This window comes from Pelophylax lessonae (genome assembly GCF_965119305.1).
Source record: "Pelophylax lessonae genome assembly, chromosome: 2".
Classification (NCBI taxonomy): domain Eukaryota; kingdom Metazoa; phylum Chordata; class Amphibia; order Anura; family Ranidae; genus Pelophylax; species Pelophylax lessonae.
Window position 1 is genome coordinate 8,280,034 of NC_138769.1, and position 17,357 is coordinate 8,297,390.

General features: G+C 51.2%; 1 protein-coding gene and 1 pseudogene across 2 annotated transcripts in view; both read right to left on the reverse strand.

The window, feature by feature from the left end:
* Positions 1-17,357, reverse strand: part of LOC309545902 — a 1,177,957-nt pseudogene that overhangs the window by 627,258 nt on the left and 533,342 nt on the right. The gene's annotated exons all lie outside the window — the stretch shown is intronic.
* The window catches only part of TTF2 (transcription termination factor 2), an 83,957-nt gene that overhangs the window by 19,516 nt on the left and 47,084 nt on the right, over positions 1-17,357 (reverse strand). The window contains exons 15-20 of the mRNA XM_082245327.1: positions 14,224-14,411; positions 12,293-12,446; positions 12,006-12,097; positions 11,313-11,395; positions 11,046-11,179; positions 3,471-3,641 (exon numbers count right to left, since the gene is read on the reverse strand). Of these exons, the coding sequence (XP_082101453.1) occupies positions 3,471-3,641; positions 11,046-11,179; positions 11,313-11,395; positions 12,006-12,097; positions 12,293-12,446; positions 14,224-14,411 (822 nt within the window). The remainder of the gene's footprint in view (positions 1-3,470; positions 3,642-11,045; positions 11,180-11,312; positions 11,396-12,005; positions 12,098-12,292; positions 12,447-14,223; positions 14,412-17,357) is intronic.

Here is a 17,357-nt window from a genome sequence, read left to right on the forward strand (position 1 = left end):
ATTGGCAAAAGGTAATTTTTCTCCAAAAACTGATGTACGCTGATGAGGCTGCACTGGTGGGGCGGCATTGGTAAGCACTGATAGGCTATACTGATGGGCACTGATAGGTGACACTGATGAGGAGGCACTGATTGCCAGCACTGGTGGGCACTGTTGGGGCTGCACTGATAATCAGGACACTGATGATTAATGCCCTGATTATCAGTGTAGATGTCCCTTTCATATCAACACAATATGCTGCACTGATAGGTGGCACTGATATGCAGCACTGATGAGCACTGATAGGTGGCATGGATGGGCACTGACGGGTAACACTAATGGGTGTCATAGATGGGCAGGCACTGATATGCACTGACTGGCATCACTATTGATTGGTGTCACTGATGGGCACTGTTTTTTACTGTACTGCAGTTTACTGTATTCAGTGCCCCGATTACCTGTCCTGGACTTTCCTGTGAGGAGGAGCCACTGATCACCTCTCCTCTCCACACACTCTGACAGTGTGAGGCGAGGAGAGCCGAATAACAGCACTTCCTCATTTACATATGACCGGCTGTGATTGGACACAGCCAATCACATGGGTAAAGAGCCTACGTCATTGGCTCTTTACCAAGATTGGGGTTACGCCGTGTCCTAGGAACACGGAGTGGCCGAGATCGCCACGCTGTGCACCCCCGCTGGAGTGGCCGTTTTTGGGCGCCGTCATATGACGTTCTTCCAGAAACGAGAGCCGCACCGCTCTGCCCTCATTTGATGGCAAGCGGGCGGCAAGTAGTTAACACAGGGGACTAAATGTCCCTTATGAGATCTTTTGATGACAAGGTTCTCTTAAGGCCCCATTCACACTAGTGCGACTTGTCCCACGATTTTGGACCGCACAATCGCATGACAAGTCGTTTTCCATTATTTTCAATGAGCCCCATTCATATCAGTGCGTTTTGAAGTCGCACCGACTTCAAAGTAGTTCCTGCACTACTTTGCCACCATTTTAATGCGTTTTGAGGCATATAGCCTTGCCATTGCTTTCAAAGTCGCGTCAAAATAGTGGCAAAGTCGCAGGAAAATCGCAGTAAAATTGCGTCGCATAAGTGTGAAAGGGGCCTTAATGAGACATTCAGGGTTACAAAAGACCCCCGATGTCTGCCCTGTGCACAGCATTAGATTATTCCCCAGCCATACAGGCCAGGGAAAGTGAAAGGGGGACCTGAGTGTAATGTTTTACACATTGCTTCCGGGTCAGCAAGAAGGGGAGGAGAACGGACGGACGTTCACTCAGTTTCTTTCCCCTCAACCTAACGGCATCCGTTATGCCAGGTCTGGGTGCAGGCAGCCTGGGATACATGATGGGGGGGGGGGGGGGGGGGCAGCACATTTGGGGGTTAGCAATTACTGGGGGTGTTTGGAAGCGACGGGGGAGCTTCACAGCCCCTTGAAATGCAGCCGTCAGCTGCAGCCATCGGGAGTGTTTAAGGCCCCCCCCCCCCCCTTTCAGGTCAGTATATCCTTGACCAAAAAACTGCAGAGAAGGGACATTTGTAGATAAAAGCAAACTGTGCAGCTTTGACCAAAGTTGGATAATTCCTTCGCTAGAGGTGAAGGCTATTTACCTACCTCCCTGAAAAACTCCCAAAGATGGCATCAACCCATCCTGCCCTGTTGCTAGGTTGTTGCTAAGGCACTCCCAGCTGTTACTGCTCTTCCCCACCATCATAGAAGTGAGATCCCCAACCCATCACATGTGTGCTCCACCATCTCCTCCACTGCAGCATCACTGAGCTGAAAGTGACTGCAATAGAAAAGACAGCGTGTGAGGGGGGTCTGAATCGGCTGGGAGAGTCTTAGCAACATCCTAGCAACACGGCAGGACAGGATGATGCCATCTCTTGGGGTTTTTCCAGTCAGGCGTAGGGATGGTACGTAAATGGCCTACACCTATAGGAAGAGTTTTATCCCACCTTGGTCAAACCAGAACAGGTGCCACTTACCTGCATAGGCAGTTCTGTGGTAAAGGTGAACTAACCCTTTAACCCCTTCAATACTTAGCTGTGGCCAATCACGACAAAATGCACTGAATGAATCAGTTTAATTCAGTAAAAATGGTTGCTTCTAACAATGAAATTCACAGTTAAAAGCAATCAGTGTGTTAAAAAAAAAAAAAAAAAGAAAAATTCTGATCACCTCCCCAGAGTAGTATGTTACTATGGTAACTCTGTATTGCCCTGGTCACTTGTCAATCAATTGTAAAAAAAATAAAAGAAAAAATAAATATAAATATATATATATTTTTTTTACAATTGATTGACAAGTGACCAGGGTAATACAGAGTTACCATAGTAACATTGTACTACTCTGGGGAGTTGATCAGAATTTTTTAATTTTTTTTTTACACACTATGATTGCTTTTAACTGTGAATTTCATTGTTAGAAGCAACCATTTTTACTGAATTAAACTGATTCATTCGGTGCATTTTGTTGTGATTGGCCACAGCTAATCACATGGTACAGATGTGTGATCAGTGTGACTAATCACAGCTCCCATCACAATTGTATACAATGGAAGGCAGGAAAGGAAGATATCCATTGTTTACAGTTGTCATATGATCTGCTGTGATTGGTCACAGCGATCACATGGTACCGGCAGCAGGCCAGTACACTGATCAGTCATGGCAGATCGCGGTGCAGCGTGGCCCATGGGGTGTATGCAAGGCGTGTTTCAGGAGGAAATCTTATGATGTTATTTCTGATGATGAGCGCCCTGTATGTTATCTCTGATGATGATGATGATGAGCGCCCTGTATGTTATCTCTGATGATGATGATGAGCGCCCTGTATGTTATTTCTGATGATGATGTTGAGCGCCCCTGTATGTTATTTCTGATGATGATGTTGAGCGCCCTGTATGTTATTTCTGATGATGATGTTGAGCGCCCTGTATGTTATTTCTGATGATGATGTTGAGCGCCCTGTATGTTATCTCTGATGAGGATGAGCGCCCTGTATGTTATCTCTGATGATGATGAGCGCCCTGTATGTTATATCTGATGATGATGAGCGCCCTGTATGTTATTTCTGATGATGATGATGAGCGCCCTGTATGTTATCTCTGATGATGATGAGCGCCCTGTATGTTATTTCTGATGATGATGATGAGCGCCCTGTATGTTATTTCTGATGATGATGATGAGCGCCCTGTATGTTATCTCTGATGATGATGATGAGCGCCCTGTATGTTATATCTGATGATGATGAGCGCCCTGTATGTTATCTCTGATAATGATGATGAGCGCCCTGTATGTTATATCTGATGATGAGCGCCCTGTATGTTATCTCTGATGATGAGCGCCCTGTATGTTATCTCTGATGATGATGAGCGCCCTGTATGTTATCTCTGATGATGAGTGCCCTGTATGTTATTTCTGGCAGGGAATCTCACACATCACACCAACAATTACACAGGTCATTCCCTTCACCTTTGTGCTTTTGCTGTCGCTCTCGAACAGCTTGGCGCTGAAGTTGGTTCCGTTCAGGGAGACGGTAGATTTGGGGTCCGGGGTCTGGAGGTCACACAGGGTCAGGGCGCTGAGTTGCTCCTCCAGAGTCAGGCTCAGCCCTTCGCTCTTCATCTCCATCTGGTCCAAAGTCTGCAGGAGAGAGATCCGGTCACAGAGATGATATGCAACAAATAGATGATCCCATGGCAGCTGAGACAGGAGAGGACGGAGGATGGGAGGGTAAGAACACAGACGATACTAGGGGGAGGTGGGGGCTGGGGGAGGAGACCACTAATTTAGATGTTCAACGGCAAACTTCAGAGACCAAAACTGAGCTCTTTGGCAATAACTGGACTCACCGTATTTAGAGGAAGTAAAATGCTGACTATGACCCTAGCAACATCATCCCTACAGTCGACCGTCCCTACAGTCACCGTCCCTACAGCCACCGTCCCTACAGTCACCGTCCCTACAGTCACCGTCCCTACAGTCACCGTCCCTACAGCCACCGTCCCTACAGCCACCGTCCCTACAGCCACCGTCCCTACAGCCACCGTCCCTACAGTCACCATCCCTGCTGGAGCAACAACCTGATGGAGCTTGAGAGGTCCTGCAAAGAAGAATGGGAGAAACTGCCCAAAAATAGGAGTGCCAAGCTTGTAGCATCATACTCAGAAATACTGGAGGCTGGAATTGGTGCCAAAGGAGCTTCACCAAAGTATTGAGCAAAGGGTGTAAATACTTATGTTCATGGGATTCTTTTAGGTTTTTATTTTTAATAAATTTGCAAAGATTTCAAACTTCTCTCACGTTGTCATTATGGGGGATTGTTTGTAGAATTTTGAGGAAAATAATGAATTTAATCCATTTTGGGATAAGGCTGTAACATAACAAAATGTCTGTGGGGAGGCATGTGTGTCGAGTCTCAAAAGCAGGTTCCTCTTGATCCCTAATGGGAATTCAGGGGTCGATGTGAACCTCCTCCTTGCTTAGGAGAGATTTTTCTTTTTGTATTTTAAAGAACAACCCTTTTCTAGTTCTATCACCTTTTCTCCTCTACATATACAGCTACCCCCTTGTCCTATTTGTGCCTTGGGGAACATTGACCAAAATTCAAGCAGGTTCAGCTCCGGCTCTTTTCAGTGCTCCTGCCCCTTGTGATTTCTGGGTCGGGATTTGCTCCCCCCATTGGAGGTCCTTGAGTTGGGAGATCTACAGTATTTGCCACATGTGTAAACTCTTTGATTCAAGTTACGCACATCTAGATATATATGTTCTGAGGAACTTTGGACTACTACTCCCCCTGAGGAAGACTATTTAGTCGAAACGCGTAGGGGTCTTGGGTCCTACATTCAGTTCCTTAGTACATGTGTATGTATGGCATATTTGGAACCTGATTTGTTTCTTGGTTTTTATTAGGCATCTTGAGGAATGTCTACATGTCTTTACACTCTATATATTTTATTTACTTGATTTATATATGTTAATAAAGGATAAATCTTTTTAATCCATCTACATCTCCTGCTTCACTATCACCATTGACCATACGTTTGTATGATTTACATTTAGCATCAGAAACATCCCATTCCCCCGTTCTTTCCTTGGAGGAGGTCCTTAGTTGGGACTAACGTCACAGGTTATTTTTGTGGAAAAAGTGAAGCACTGCTAATACTTTCCGGATGCACTGTAAAGTGATAGCAAAGCTAGAGTTCAGCTTTAATCCTGTGCCCCCCCCCCTCCCTTATAAGGCCGGGTTCACACATGCGTTTTCTGCAGAAACGCACTACACTCCATTTACAATGGTTTCCTATGGGACACGTTCTCATCTGTGCTTTTTTCAGCCGCTGCGTTTTTTTGGACAGCGTCAGGGATTTTTTTAAGAAACTGTGCTTTTTTGGTTTAATAGACTTCAATGGAAACGCTGCAGAAAAGCATGTAGTGCGATTTTACTGTGGTTTTGCCATGATTTGCATTTCTTTATTCTGCCCAACAACAAACTGGCCAATCTGTAGAAACAGGGGGGGGGGGGGGGGTAGAAGGAGATGTTACAGCCGGAGGAGACCGTGCAGGAGCGAAACAAAAAAAAATATATATATATAACAAAAGGCATAAAAAAAGCGGGTGAAAACGTATGTGCAAAAAAGTACTGCAGATACGTATCAATAACAAACTGCATAGGTGTGACCCAGGCCTTACATCTGCTATAAAATATTTCTGCCATAATACCCCAATCAGCAAAATGCTGACATAGAACCGGACAATAGGAGCAAAAATCAGTGAGATAAATCACATAAAGAGATCGGTATATTTGGATCATAACATATAGGCAGGGCTGGCTGGACAGGAGGTGTGGCTGCCCTGGGTGCGGTAGGGATTTTGGGGGTTTATGATAGAACTGGTGATTTAGAAAAGGGGGGGGGGGGATTTATACTAGGAGAGTGGATATCTGTTCTGTTTTTTTTTTTTTTTTTTTTTTTTTTTTGAGGGTGGGGTGGGGGGGAATTAATGCTTGGAGGTGGATTTTATATTACAATGGAGGATCTTGGGGGGGGGGGGGTTATTTGTGCTAGTAGGGATGAGAGGAGAAGTTTGGGTGGGTGGGATTAGTGCTGGGAGAGAGGCATTTAGAGGGGTGATTTTGTGCTGAGAGAGGGGGGATTTGGATAGGGAGGGAACATTTAAGCTTAGAGGGAAAATTTGAGGGGTAGAGGATTTGTGCTAGGAGTATTAGGGAGGTAGATGATTCATGCTGGGGGGGGGGTTTAGGGGAGGTAGTGGATTTGTGTTGGGGAAGGGGGGGGGGGTTGGGGGAGGTAGTGGATTTGTGTTGGGGAAGGGGGGGGGGGTTAGGGGAGGTAGTGGATTTGTGTTGGGGAAGGGGGGGGGTTAGGGGAGGTAGTGGATTTGTGTTGGGGAGGGGGGGTTAGGGGAGGTAGTGGATTTGTGTTGGGGAGGGGGGGGGGGGTTAGGGGAGGTAGTGGATTTGTGTTGGGGAAGGGGGGGGGGTTAGGGGAGGTAGTGGATTTGTGTTGCGGAGGGGGGGTTAGGGGAGGTAGTGGATTTGTGTTGGGGAAGGGGGGGGTTAGGGGAGGTAGTGGATTTGTGTTGGGGAAGGGGGGGTTAGGGGAGGTAGTGGATTTGTGTTGGGGAAGGGGGGGGGGTTAGGGGAGGTAGTGGATTTGTGTTGGGGAGGTAGTGGATTTGTGTTGGGGAAGGGGGGGTTAGGGGAGGTAGTGGATTTGTGTTGGGGAGGGGGGGGTTAGGGGAGGTAGTGGATTTGTGTTGGGGAGGGGGTTAGGGGAGGTAGTGGATTTGGGCGGGGGGGGGGGATTAGGGAAGGTAGAGGATTTGTGTTGGGGAAGGGGGGATTGGGGGCCATAGAGGATTTGTGCTGAGGAAGGGGGGGGGGGGTTAGGGGAGGTAGTGGATTTGTGTTGGGGAAGGGGGGGGGGTTAGGGGAGGTAGTGGATTTGTGTTGGGGAAGGGGGGGTTAGGGGAGGTAGTGGATTTGTGTTGGGGAAGGGGGGGGGGTTAGGGGAGGTAGTGGATTTGTGTTGGGGAGGGGGTTAGGGGAGGTAGTGGATTTGTGTTGGGGAGGGGGGGGGGTTAGGGGAGGTAGTGGATTTGTATTGGGGAGGGGGTTAGGGGAGGTAGTGGATTTGTGTTGGGGAAGGGGGGGGGTTAGGGGAGGTAGTGGATTTGTATTGGGGAGGTAGTGGATTTGTGTTGGGGAAGGGGGGGGGTTAGGGGAGGTAGTGGATTTGTATTGGGGAGGTAGTGGATTTGTGTTGGGGAAGGGGGGGGTAGTGGATTTGTGTTGGGGAGGGGGGGTTAGGGGAGGTAGTGGATTTGTGTTGGGGAAGGGGGGGGGGGGTTAGGGGAGGTAGTGGATTTGTGTTGGGGAAGGGGGGGTTAGGGGAGGTAGTGGATTTGTGTTGGGGAAGGGGGGGGGGGGGGTTAGGGGAGGTAGTGGATTTGTGTTGGGGAGGTAGTGGATTTGTGTTGGGGAAGGGGGGGGTTAGGGGAGGTAGTGGATTTGTGTTGGGGAGGGGGGGTTAGGGGAGGTAGTGGATTTGTGTTGGGGAGGGGGTTAGGGGAGGTAGTGGATTTGGGCGGGGGGGGGGGATTAGGGAAGGTAGAGGATTTGTGTTGGGGAAGGGGGGATTGGGGGCCATAGAGGATTTGTGCTGAGGAAGGGGGGGGGGGTTAGGGGAGGTAGTGGATTTGTGTTGGGGAAGGGGGGGGGGGTTAGGGGAGGTAGTGGATTTGTGTTGGGGAAGGGGGGGGGTTAGGGGAGGTAGTGGATTTGTGTTGGGGAAGGGGGGGTTAGGGGAGGTAGTGGATTTGTGTTGGGGAAGGGGGGGGGTTAGGGGAGGTAGTGGATTTGTGTTGGGGAGGGGGTTAGGGGAGGTAGTGGATTTGTGTTGGGGAGGGGGGGTAGTGGATTTGTGTTGGGGAGGGGGTTAGGGGAGGTAGTGGATTTGGGCGGGGGGGGGGGGGGGGGATTAGGGAAGGTAGAGGATTTGTGTTGGGGAAGGGGGGATTGGGGGCCATAGAGGATTTGTGCTGAGGAAGGGGGGGGTTAGGGGAGGTAGTGGATTTGTGTTGGGGAAGGGGGGGGGTTAGGGGAGGTAGTGGATTTGTGTTGGGGAGGGGGGGGGTTAGGGGAGGTAGTGGATTTGTGTTGGGGAGGGGGTTAGGGGAGGTAGTGGATTTGGGCGGGGGGGGGGGGGATTTGGGAAGGTAGAGGATTTGTGTTGGGGAAGGGGGGATTGGGGGCCATAGAGGATTTGTGCTGAGGAAGGGGGGGGGGGGTTAGGGGAGGTAGTGGATTTGTGTTGGGGAAGGGGGGGGGTTAGGGGAGGTAGTGGATTTGTGTTGGGGAAGGGGGGGTTAGGGGAGGTAGTGGATTTGTGTTGGGGAAGGGGGGGGGGGTTAGGGGAGGTAGTGGATTTGTGTTGGGGAGGGGGTTAGGGGAGGTAGTGGATTTGTGTTGGGGAGGGGGGGGGGTTAGGGGAGGTAGTGGATTTGTATTGGGGAGGGGGTTAGGGGAGGTAGTGGATTTGTGTTGGGGAAGGGGGGGGTTAGGGGAGGTAGTGGATTTGTATTGGGGAGGTAGTGGATTTGTGTTGGGGAAGGGGGGGGGGTTAGGGGAGGTAGTGGATTTGTATTGGGGAGGTAGTGGATTTGTGTTGGGGAAGGGGGGGTAGTGGATTTGTGTTGGGGAGGGGGGGTTAGGGGAGGTAGTGGATTTGTGTTGGGGAAGGGGGGGGGGGGGTTAGGGGAGGTAGTGGATTTGTGTTGGGGAAGGGGGGGTTAGGGGAGGTAGTGGATTTGTGTTGGGGAAGGGGGGGGGGGGTTAGGGGAGGTAGTGGATTTGTGTTGGGGAGGTAGTGGATTTGTGTTGGGGAAGGGGGGGGTTAGGGGAGGTAGTGGATTTGTGTTGGGGAGGGGGGGGTTAGGGGAGGTAGTGGATTTGTGTTGGGGAGGGGGTTAGGGGAGGTAGTGGATTTGGGCGGGGGGGGGGGATTAGGGAAGGTAGAGGATTTGTGTTGGGGAAGGGGGGATTGGGGGCCATAGAGGATTTGTGCTGAGGAAGGGGGGGGGGGGTTAGGGGAGGTAGTGGATTTGTGTTGGGGAAGGGGGGGGGGTTAGGGGAGGTAGTGGATTTGTGTTGGGGAAGGGGGGGGTTAGGGGAGGTAGTGGATTTGTGTTGGGGAAGGGGGGGTTAGGGGAGGTAGTGGATTTGTGTTGGGGAAGGGGGGGGGGTTAGGGGAGGTAGTGGATTTGTGTTGGGGAGGGGGTTAGGGGAGGTAGTGGATTTGTGTTGGGGAGGGGGGGGGTAGTGGATTTGTGTTGGGGAGGGGGTTAGGGGAGGTAGTGGATTTGGGCGGGGGGGGGGGGATTAGGGAAGGTAGAGGATTTGTGTTGGGGAAGGGGGGATTGGGGGCCATAGAGGATTTGTGCTGAGGAAGGGGGGGGGGGGTTAGGGGAGGTAGTGGATTTGTGTTGGGGAAGGGGGGGGGGGTTAGGGGAGGTAGTGGATTTGTGTTGGGGAGGGGGTTAGGGGAGGTAGTGGATTTGTGTTGGGGAGGGGGGGGGTTAGGGGAGGTAGTGGATTTGTATTGGGGAGGGGGTTAGGGGAGGTAGTGGATTTGTGTTGGGGAAGGGGGGGGTTAGGGGAGGTAGTGGATTTGTATTGGGGAGGTAGTGGATTTGTGTTGGGGAAGGGGGGGGGGTTAGGGGAGGTAGTGGATTTGTATTGGGGAGGTAGTGGATTTGTGTTGGGGAAGGGGGGGTAGTGGATTTGTGTTGGGGAGGGGGGGTTAGGGGAGGTAGTGGATTTGTGTTGGGGAAGGGGGGGGGGGTTAGGGGAGGTAGTGGATTTGTGTTGGGGAAGGGGGGGTTAGGGGAGGTAGTGGATTTGTGTTGGGGAAGGGGGGGGGGTTAGGGGAGGTAGTGGATTTGTGTTGGGGAGGTAGTGGATTTGTGTTGGGGAAGGGGGGGGTTAGGGGAGGTAGTGGATTTGTGTTGGGGAGGGGGTTAGGGGAGGTAGTGGATTTGGGCGGGGGGGGGGGGGATTAGGGAAGGTAGAGGATTTGTGTTGGGGAAGGGGGGATTGGGGGCCATAGAGGATTTGTGCTGAGGAAGGGGGGGGGTTAGGGGAGGTAGTGGATTTGTGTTGGGGAAGGGGGGGGGGGGGTTAGGGGAGGTAGTGGATTTGTGTTGGGGAAGGGGGGGGGGTTAGGGGAGGTAGTGGATTTGTGTTGGGGAAGGGGGGGGGTTAGGGGAGGTAGTGGATTTGTGTTGGGGAAGGGGGGGGGGTTAGGGGAGGTAGTGGATTTGTGTTGGGGAAGGGGGGGGGTTAGGGGAGGTAGTGGATTTGTGTTGGGGAGGGGGTTAGGGGAGGTAGTGGATTTGTGTTGGGGAGGGGGGGTAGTGGATTTGTGTTGGGGAGGGGGTTAGGGGAGGTAGTGGATTTGGGCGGGGGGGGGGGATTAGGGAAGGTAGAGGATTTGTGTTGGGGAAGGGGGGATTGGGGGCCATAGAGGATTTGTGCTGAGGAAGGGGGGGGTTAGGGGAGGTAGTGGATTTGTGTTGGGGAAGGGGGGGGGTTAGGGGAGGTAGTGGATTTGTGTTGGGGAGGGGGGGGGTTAGGGGAGGTAGTGGATTTGTGTTGGGGAGGGGGTTAGGGGAGGTAGTGGATTTGGGCGGGGGGGATTAGGGAAGGTAGAGGATTTGTGTTGGGGAAGGGGGGGATTGGGGGCCATAGAGGATTTGTGCTGAGGAAGGGGGGGGGGGTTAGGGGATTTGTCCTAGTAGAGGGATTAGGGGAGTTAGAGTATTTGTGCTGAGGAAGGGGGGTTAGATTTGTGCTAGGAGGGGGTTAAGGGGAGATAGAGGATTTGTGCTAGGAGGGGGGATTTATACTGGAATAGGGGGAATTTTTACTTGGGGATTTTGGTGGGGGCGGGGGGCAATTTTTGCAAATTAATAATGCTTATACATTTTAGGGGGGTCCTTGTCCTGGCACTGCATACAGGAGACACTTACCGTCTTCAGCAGGGACGGGTGGCAGCAGCACTGACGTAGGCGTAGGAGGAGGGACAGAATGTGCACCGTACTGGATGCCTGCGTGGGCGGAGCTGAGGAAAAGGCATTCTGGGTGGAGCCAAACTCCCGAGCAACTGTAAGGAAGGAAAGGAGAGGCAGTGAGAGAAGAGGGCGTGATCGCAGCACCCCCCAAACACAACCAGAGACACCTAAAATACGGGTCTGAAGAGGAACTGGGAGCCAGTAGGGGGGGAATTCCAGACTTACCTCTCTCGAAGGGATTATCTGCCCCCTTTGGTGGGGTCTGTGACCCCCCTTCATGTCTCTTCAAGTAATTCTGCAGAGTTGATCTGTAGAAATGGGGGGAGGTAGAAGGAGACGTTACAGCCGGAGGAGACAATGTGACTGATAGTATCCCCCTCCCCCCGACACATCTGAACTGTTCTTCACCAATTACCAACCCCACTAATGTCTGCTAATCACTGAGCCATGAACCCCCCCTCCCCCCTTCTCCTCTACTATGATACAACATTTAATGACTCCACAACCTTCCCATCATCACCTCCTGTACCCACCGCACCACTGTCTGACAATAACCGAGTCCTTTACCCACCACACCATCTTCCCATCATCACCTCCTGTACCCACCGCACCACTGTCTGACAATAACTGAGTCCTTTACCCACCACACCGTCTTCCAATCATCACCTCCTGTACCCACTGCACCACTGTGACAATAACTGACTCCTTTACCCATCTTCCAATCATCACTTCCTGTACCCGCACCACTATTTGTCAATCATGCAGCAGTTCCTGTACCCAGTGCACCAGGTCTGAGAAATAATTGCCCAAATCAGCCCTCCATGTCATTATACAGCCCTAGAAACCGCCCATTGCTGGCTCTATATAGACTTTCCTGGAGCCCCTCCCACAGTAATTCTGACCATACAGAAAGCAGACCTGGATCTGGCGAATATGACGTCATACACGGCCTGTTCCTCATCCGACAGCTTCAGTTGATGTACCTGGCAGGTCCTCTGGGGGAGCTCCACCTGTCAGTATGGAAGCTGCAATGTTATACAATGTCTGTGTGTACACCCCTCCCCCCCCGCCTCCTATGTATTGTATACATAATACTAAATCATCAACAAGACCCCACTGGAAATAGATATGACTAGGCCCCACCCCCTTCCTGCTCCCCCTCCAGTCACTAGACCCCACCCCCTTCCTGCTCCCCCTCCAATCACCAGGGGTTTCCCGGTGTGGTCCAGCTGGTCTTTGGTCCTCCTCAGAAGAAGACTCTTGGTGAGGATATTCAGTCTCTCTCCTCCCTTCTTGCTGCCATTATCCACCTGATTCTTCCACAGCTTGTATTCATCAAACGGCGAGCAGCGCAGGAACCTGGACACAAGAATAATGGGAGGTTCAAAATGCATAACGTTCCATAGACCACACCCCTCCCCTGTATAACACAGCAGACCACACCCCTCCCCTGTATAACACAGCAGACCACACCCCTCCCCTGTATAACACAGCAGACCACACCCCTCCCCTGTATAGCCAGCAGGCCACACCCCTCCCCAGTATAAACACAGAAGGCCACACCCGTCCCCAGTATAGCCAGCAGGCCACACCCCTCTCCAGCATAAACACAGAAGGCCACACCCGTCCCCAGTATAGCCAGCAGGCCACACCCCTCTCCAGCATAAACACAGAAGGCCACACCCGTCCCCAGTATAGCACAGCAGGCCACACTCCTTCCTGGTATCACACAGCAGGCCACACCCCTCCCCTGTAAAACACAGCAGGCCACACCCCTCCCCAGTATAAACACAGCAGGCCACACCCCTCCCCAGTAAAACACAGCAGGCCACACCCCTCCCTGGTATCAGACGGCAGGCCACATCCTTCCCCAGTATTGCACAGCAGGCCACACCCCTCCCCAGTATAGCATAGAAGGCCACACCCCTCCCCAGTTTAGCACAGAAGGCCACACCCCTCCCCAGTATAGCACAGCAGGCCACACCCCTCCCCAGTATAGCACAGCAGGCCACACTGCTCCCTGGTATCACACAGCAGGCCACCCCCCCCCCCCCCAAGGATCATGCAGCTTTACAGAACAGGCCACACCCCTCCCCAATATTACAGAATGCATAATATTGGGGAGGGGTGTGGCCTGTTCTGTAAAGCTGCATGATACTGGCGAGGGGTGTGACCTGCTGTGTTTATACTGGGGAGGGGCGTGGCCTCTTCTGTAAAATTGTAGTATACTGAGGAGGGGAGTGGCCTGCTGTTTGATACCAGGGAGGAGTGTAATATTTCAGAATGCAGGCCACACCGCTCCCCTGTATAACACAGCAGGCCACAATCCTCCCCAAAATTACAGAAGACACAGCATTACACACCCCTCCCCAGTATAAACACAACACCCACTATCACATGGCAGTACAGAACAGACCACACCCACTATCACATGGCAGTTCAGAACAGACCACACCCACTATCACATGGCAGTTCAGAACAGACCACACCCACTATCACATGGCAGTTCAGAACAGGCCACACCCACTATCACATGGCAGTACAGAACAGGCCACACCCACTATCACATGGCAGTACAGAACAGGCCACACCCACCATCACAAGTACAGAACAGGCCACACCCACTATCACACGGCAGTACAGAACAGGCCACACCCACTATCACATGGCAGTACAGGCCACACCCACCATCACAAGTACAGAACAGGCCACACCCACTATCACACGGCAGTACAGAACAGGCCACACCCACTATCACATGGCAGTACAGAACAGGCCACACCCACCATCACAAGTACAGAACAGGAAACACCCACTATCACATGGCAGTACAGAACAGGCCACACCTATTATCACATGGCAGTACTGGCCACACCCACTATCACAACAGTACAGAACAGGTCACACCCACTATCACATGGCAGTACAGAATCGGCCACACCCACTATCACATGGCAGTACAGAACCGGCCACACCCACTATCCCATGGCAGTACAGGCCACACCTACTGTCCCATGGCAGTACAGAACAGGCCACACCCACTATCACATGGCAGTGCAGAACAAGCCACACCCACTATCACATGGCAGTACAGGCCAGGGTATCACAGTAGTACAGAAAAGGCCACACCCCTCACCGTAACAATGAGTAGAGGTCCAGCAGGTTATTCTGTATGGGGGTCCCGGTCACCGCCCAGCGGGCCCCGGCCCTCAGCTTGCACACAGCGATGGAGGTTTGGACTTTGGGGTTTTTAATGTTGTGAGCCTCATCCAGAATGATCCGAGCCCAGGCAATGCGGAGGAGAGGAGAGGAGGCCGTCTTGTCCTGATAAGAGGGATAAAGAGAGAAATGGATTCTGGGAAGGGGAATTCTGCATCACATAGATGGGAGACCATGTGACCATATTATACTCAAATCTGCATGACTACTACCCCCAACAATCCCCTCCAGTGTATCTCTTAACATAGCTGAACACTTATTGTGGATTGTCACCTGCTCCTGCTCTGTACATTCTGAGACCGGCCTTTCCAGTGCTGAAATCTGTCAAATGCCTAAAATTTCCAACCTAAAGTGGAGTTCCACCCATTTTTGGAACTTTAGATCTATGTAATCCCCTTTAAAACGGCTTTTACCAATGGAAACTTTTTTTTTTTTTTTTGCTAGTAAATACCTTAATTTCTGCTTTATTCCTCCTCTCCTCACTTCCGGGTCCGATTGGCGATGATGTCATTCGGCGATTCGCAGTGTCTGCTGGGATGTATTCTATTCCAGAAATCCCACAGGAGCTGAGCTGTAATGAGCCGTGCCTGCCCCGCCTCCGCCCCGCCTCCTCTCATTGAGTTGTATTGTATGCAATGTATTCAGTCCGTTCTCTGCCCCGCCTCCGCCCGCCTCCTCTCATTGAGTTGTATTGTATGCAATGTATTCAGTCCGTTCTCTGCCCCGCCTCCGCCCGCCTCCTCTCATTGAGTTGTATTGTATGCAATGTATTCAGTCCGTTCTCTGCCCCGCCTCCGCCCGCCTCCTCTCATTGAGTTGTATTGTATGCAATGTATTCAGTCCGTTCTCTGCCCCGCCTCCGCCCGCCTCCTCTCATTGAGTTGTATTGTATGCAATGTATTCAGTCCGTTCTCTGCCCCGCCTCCTCTCAGTGAGCGAGGACTGAAATCATTATATCCTTACGGAGCTCACTGAGAGGGGGTGGGGCGGAGGCGGGGCAGAGAACGTCCTGAATACATTGCATACAATACAACTCAAAGAGAGGAGGCGGGCGGAGGCGGGGCAGAGAACGGACTGAATACATTGCATACAATACAACTCAATGAGAGGAGGCGGGGCAGAGAACGTCCTGAATACATTGCATACAATACAACCAATGAGAGGAGGCGGGGCGGAGGCGGGGCAGAGAACGTCCTGAATACATTGCATACAATACAACTCAATGAGAGGAGGCGGGGCGGAGGCGGGGCAGGCACGGCTCAGTACAGCTCAGCTCCTGCGGGATTTCTGGAATAGAATACATCCCAGCAGACACTGCGAATCGCCGAATGACGTCATCGCCGATCGGACCCGGAAGTGAGGAGAGGAGGAATAAAGTTAAAATTAAGGTATTTACTAGCAAAAAAAAAAAAAAAAAGTTTCCATTGGTAAAAGCCGTTTTAAAGGGGATTACATAGATCTATGTATTCCAACCTATTAAAAATGGGTGGAACTCCGCTCTAAGGAGATTGCGCCGATGCCTGCAAAGTGACCTCAAGTTTTGTGCAGAGTTTTGAGCGAATGACAGGCATAGGAAACGCTGAGCATTCTGGGCAATCCTACACACACAGCGCGACCATGATGGCTGCCAGAGAGACATTCCTGAATATTCTGTGCAGAAAATCATCTAATAAATCACCAGAAGAGAAAGTATTACAATTCCACCGCCAAGGACACTTATCACAAGTCCACCATGTCCAGGACTAAGAATGCTACTCCACTGTGATCTGTCCGTGTGCAAAGATGTTATCAAGGAGGAGCATGGGATGCAGGACTACGAAATGGAGGACCATGGAATGGAAGACTATGGGAAGAGGACCATGGAATGGAAGACTATGGGAAGGAGGATCATGGAATGGAAGACTATGGGAAGGAGGATCATGGAATGGAAGACTATGGGAAGAGGACCATGGAATGGAAGACTATGGGAAGAGGACCATGGAATGGAAGACTATGGGAAGGAGGACCATGGAATGGAAGACTATGGGAAGGAGGATCATGGAATGGAAGACTATGGGAAGGAGGATCATGGAATGGAAGACTATGGGAAGAGGACCATGGAATGGAAGACTATGGGAAGGAGGACCATGGAATGGAAGACTACGGGAAGGAGGATCATGGAATGGAAGACTATGGGAAGGAGAACCATGGAATGGAAGACTATGGGAAGGAGAACCATGGAATGGAAGACTATGGGAAGGAGAACCATGGAATGGAAGACTATGGGAAGGAGGACCATGGAATGGAAGACTATGGGAAGGAGGACCAAGGAATAGAGGACAATGGGAAGGAGGACCAAAGAATGGAAGATTATGGGATAGAGGACTATGAAATGGAGGACCATGGAATGGAAGACTATGGGAAGGAGGACCATGGAATGGAAGACTATGGGAAGGAGGACCAAGGAATAGAGGACAATGGGAAGGAGGACCACGGAATGGAAGACTATGGGATAGAGGACTATGAAATGGAAGACTTTGAAAAGGAGGACCATGGAATGGAAGACTATGGGAAGGAGAACCATGGAATGGAAGACTATGGGAAGGAGGACCAAGGAATGGAAGATTATTGGATAGAGGACTATGAAATGGAAGACTTTGAAAAGGAGGACAATGGAATGGAAGACTATGGGAAGGAGGACCAAGGAATGGAAGACTATGGGAAGGAGGACCATGGAATGGAAGACTATGGGAAGGAGGACCATGGAATGGAAGACTATGGGAAGGAGGACCATGGAATGGAAGACTATGGGAAGGAGGACCATGGAATGGAAGACTATGGGAAGGAGGACCATGGAATGGAAGACTATGGGAAGGAGGAAAATGAAATGGAAGACTATAGGAAGGAGGACCACAGAATGGAAGACTATGGGAAGGAGGACCATGGAATGGAAGACTATGGGAAGGAGGACCATGGAATGGAAGACTATGGGAAGGAGGACCATGGAATGGAAGACTATGGGAAGGAGGACCATGGAATGGAAGACTATGGGAAGGAGGACCATGGAATGGA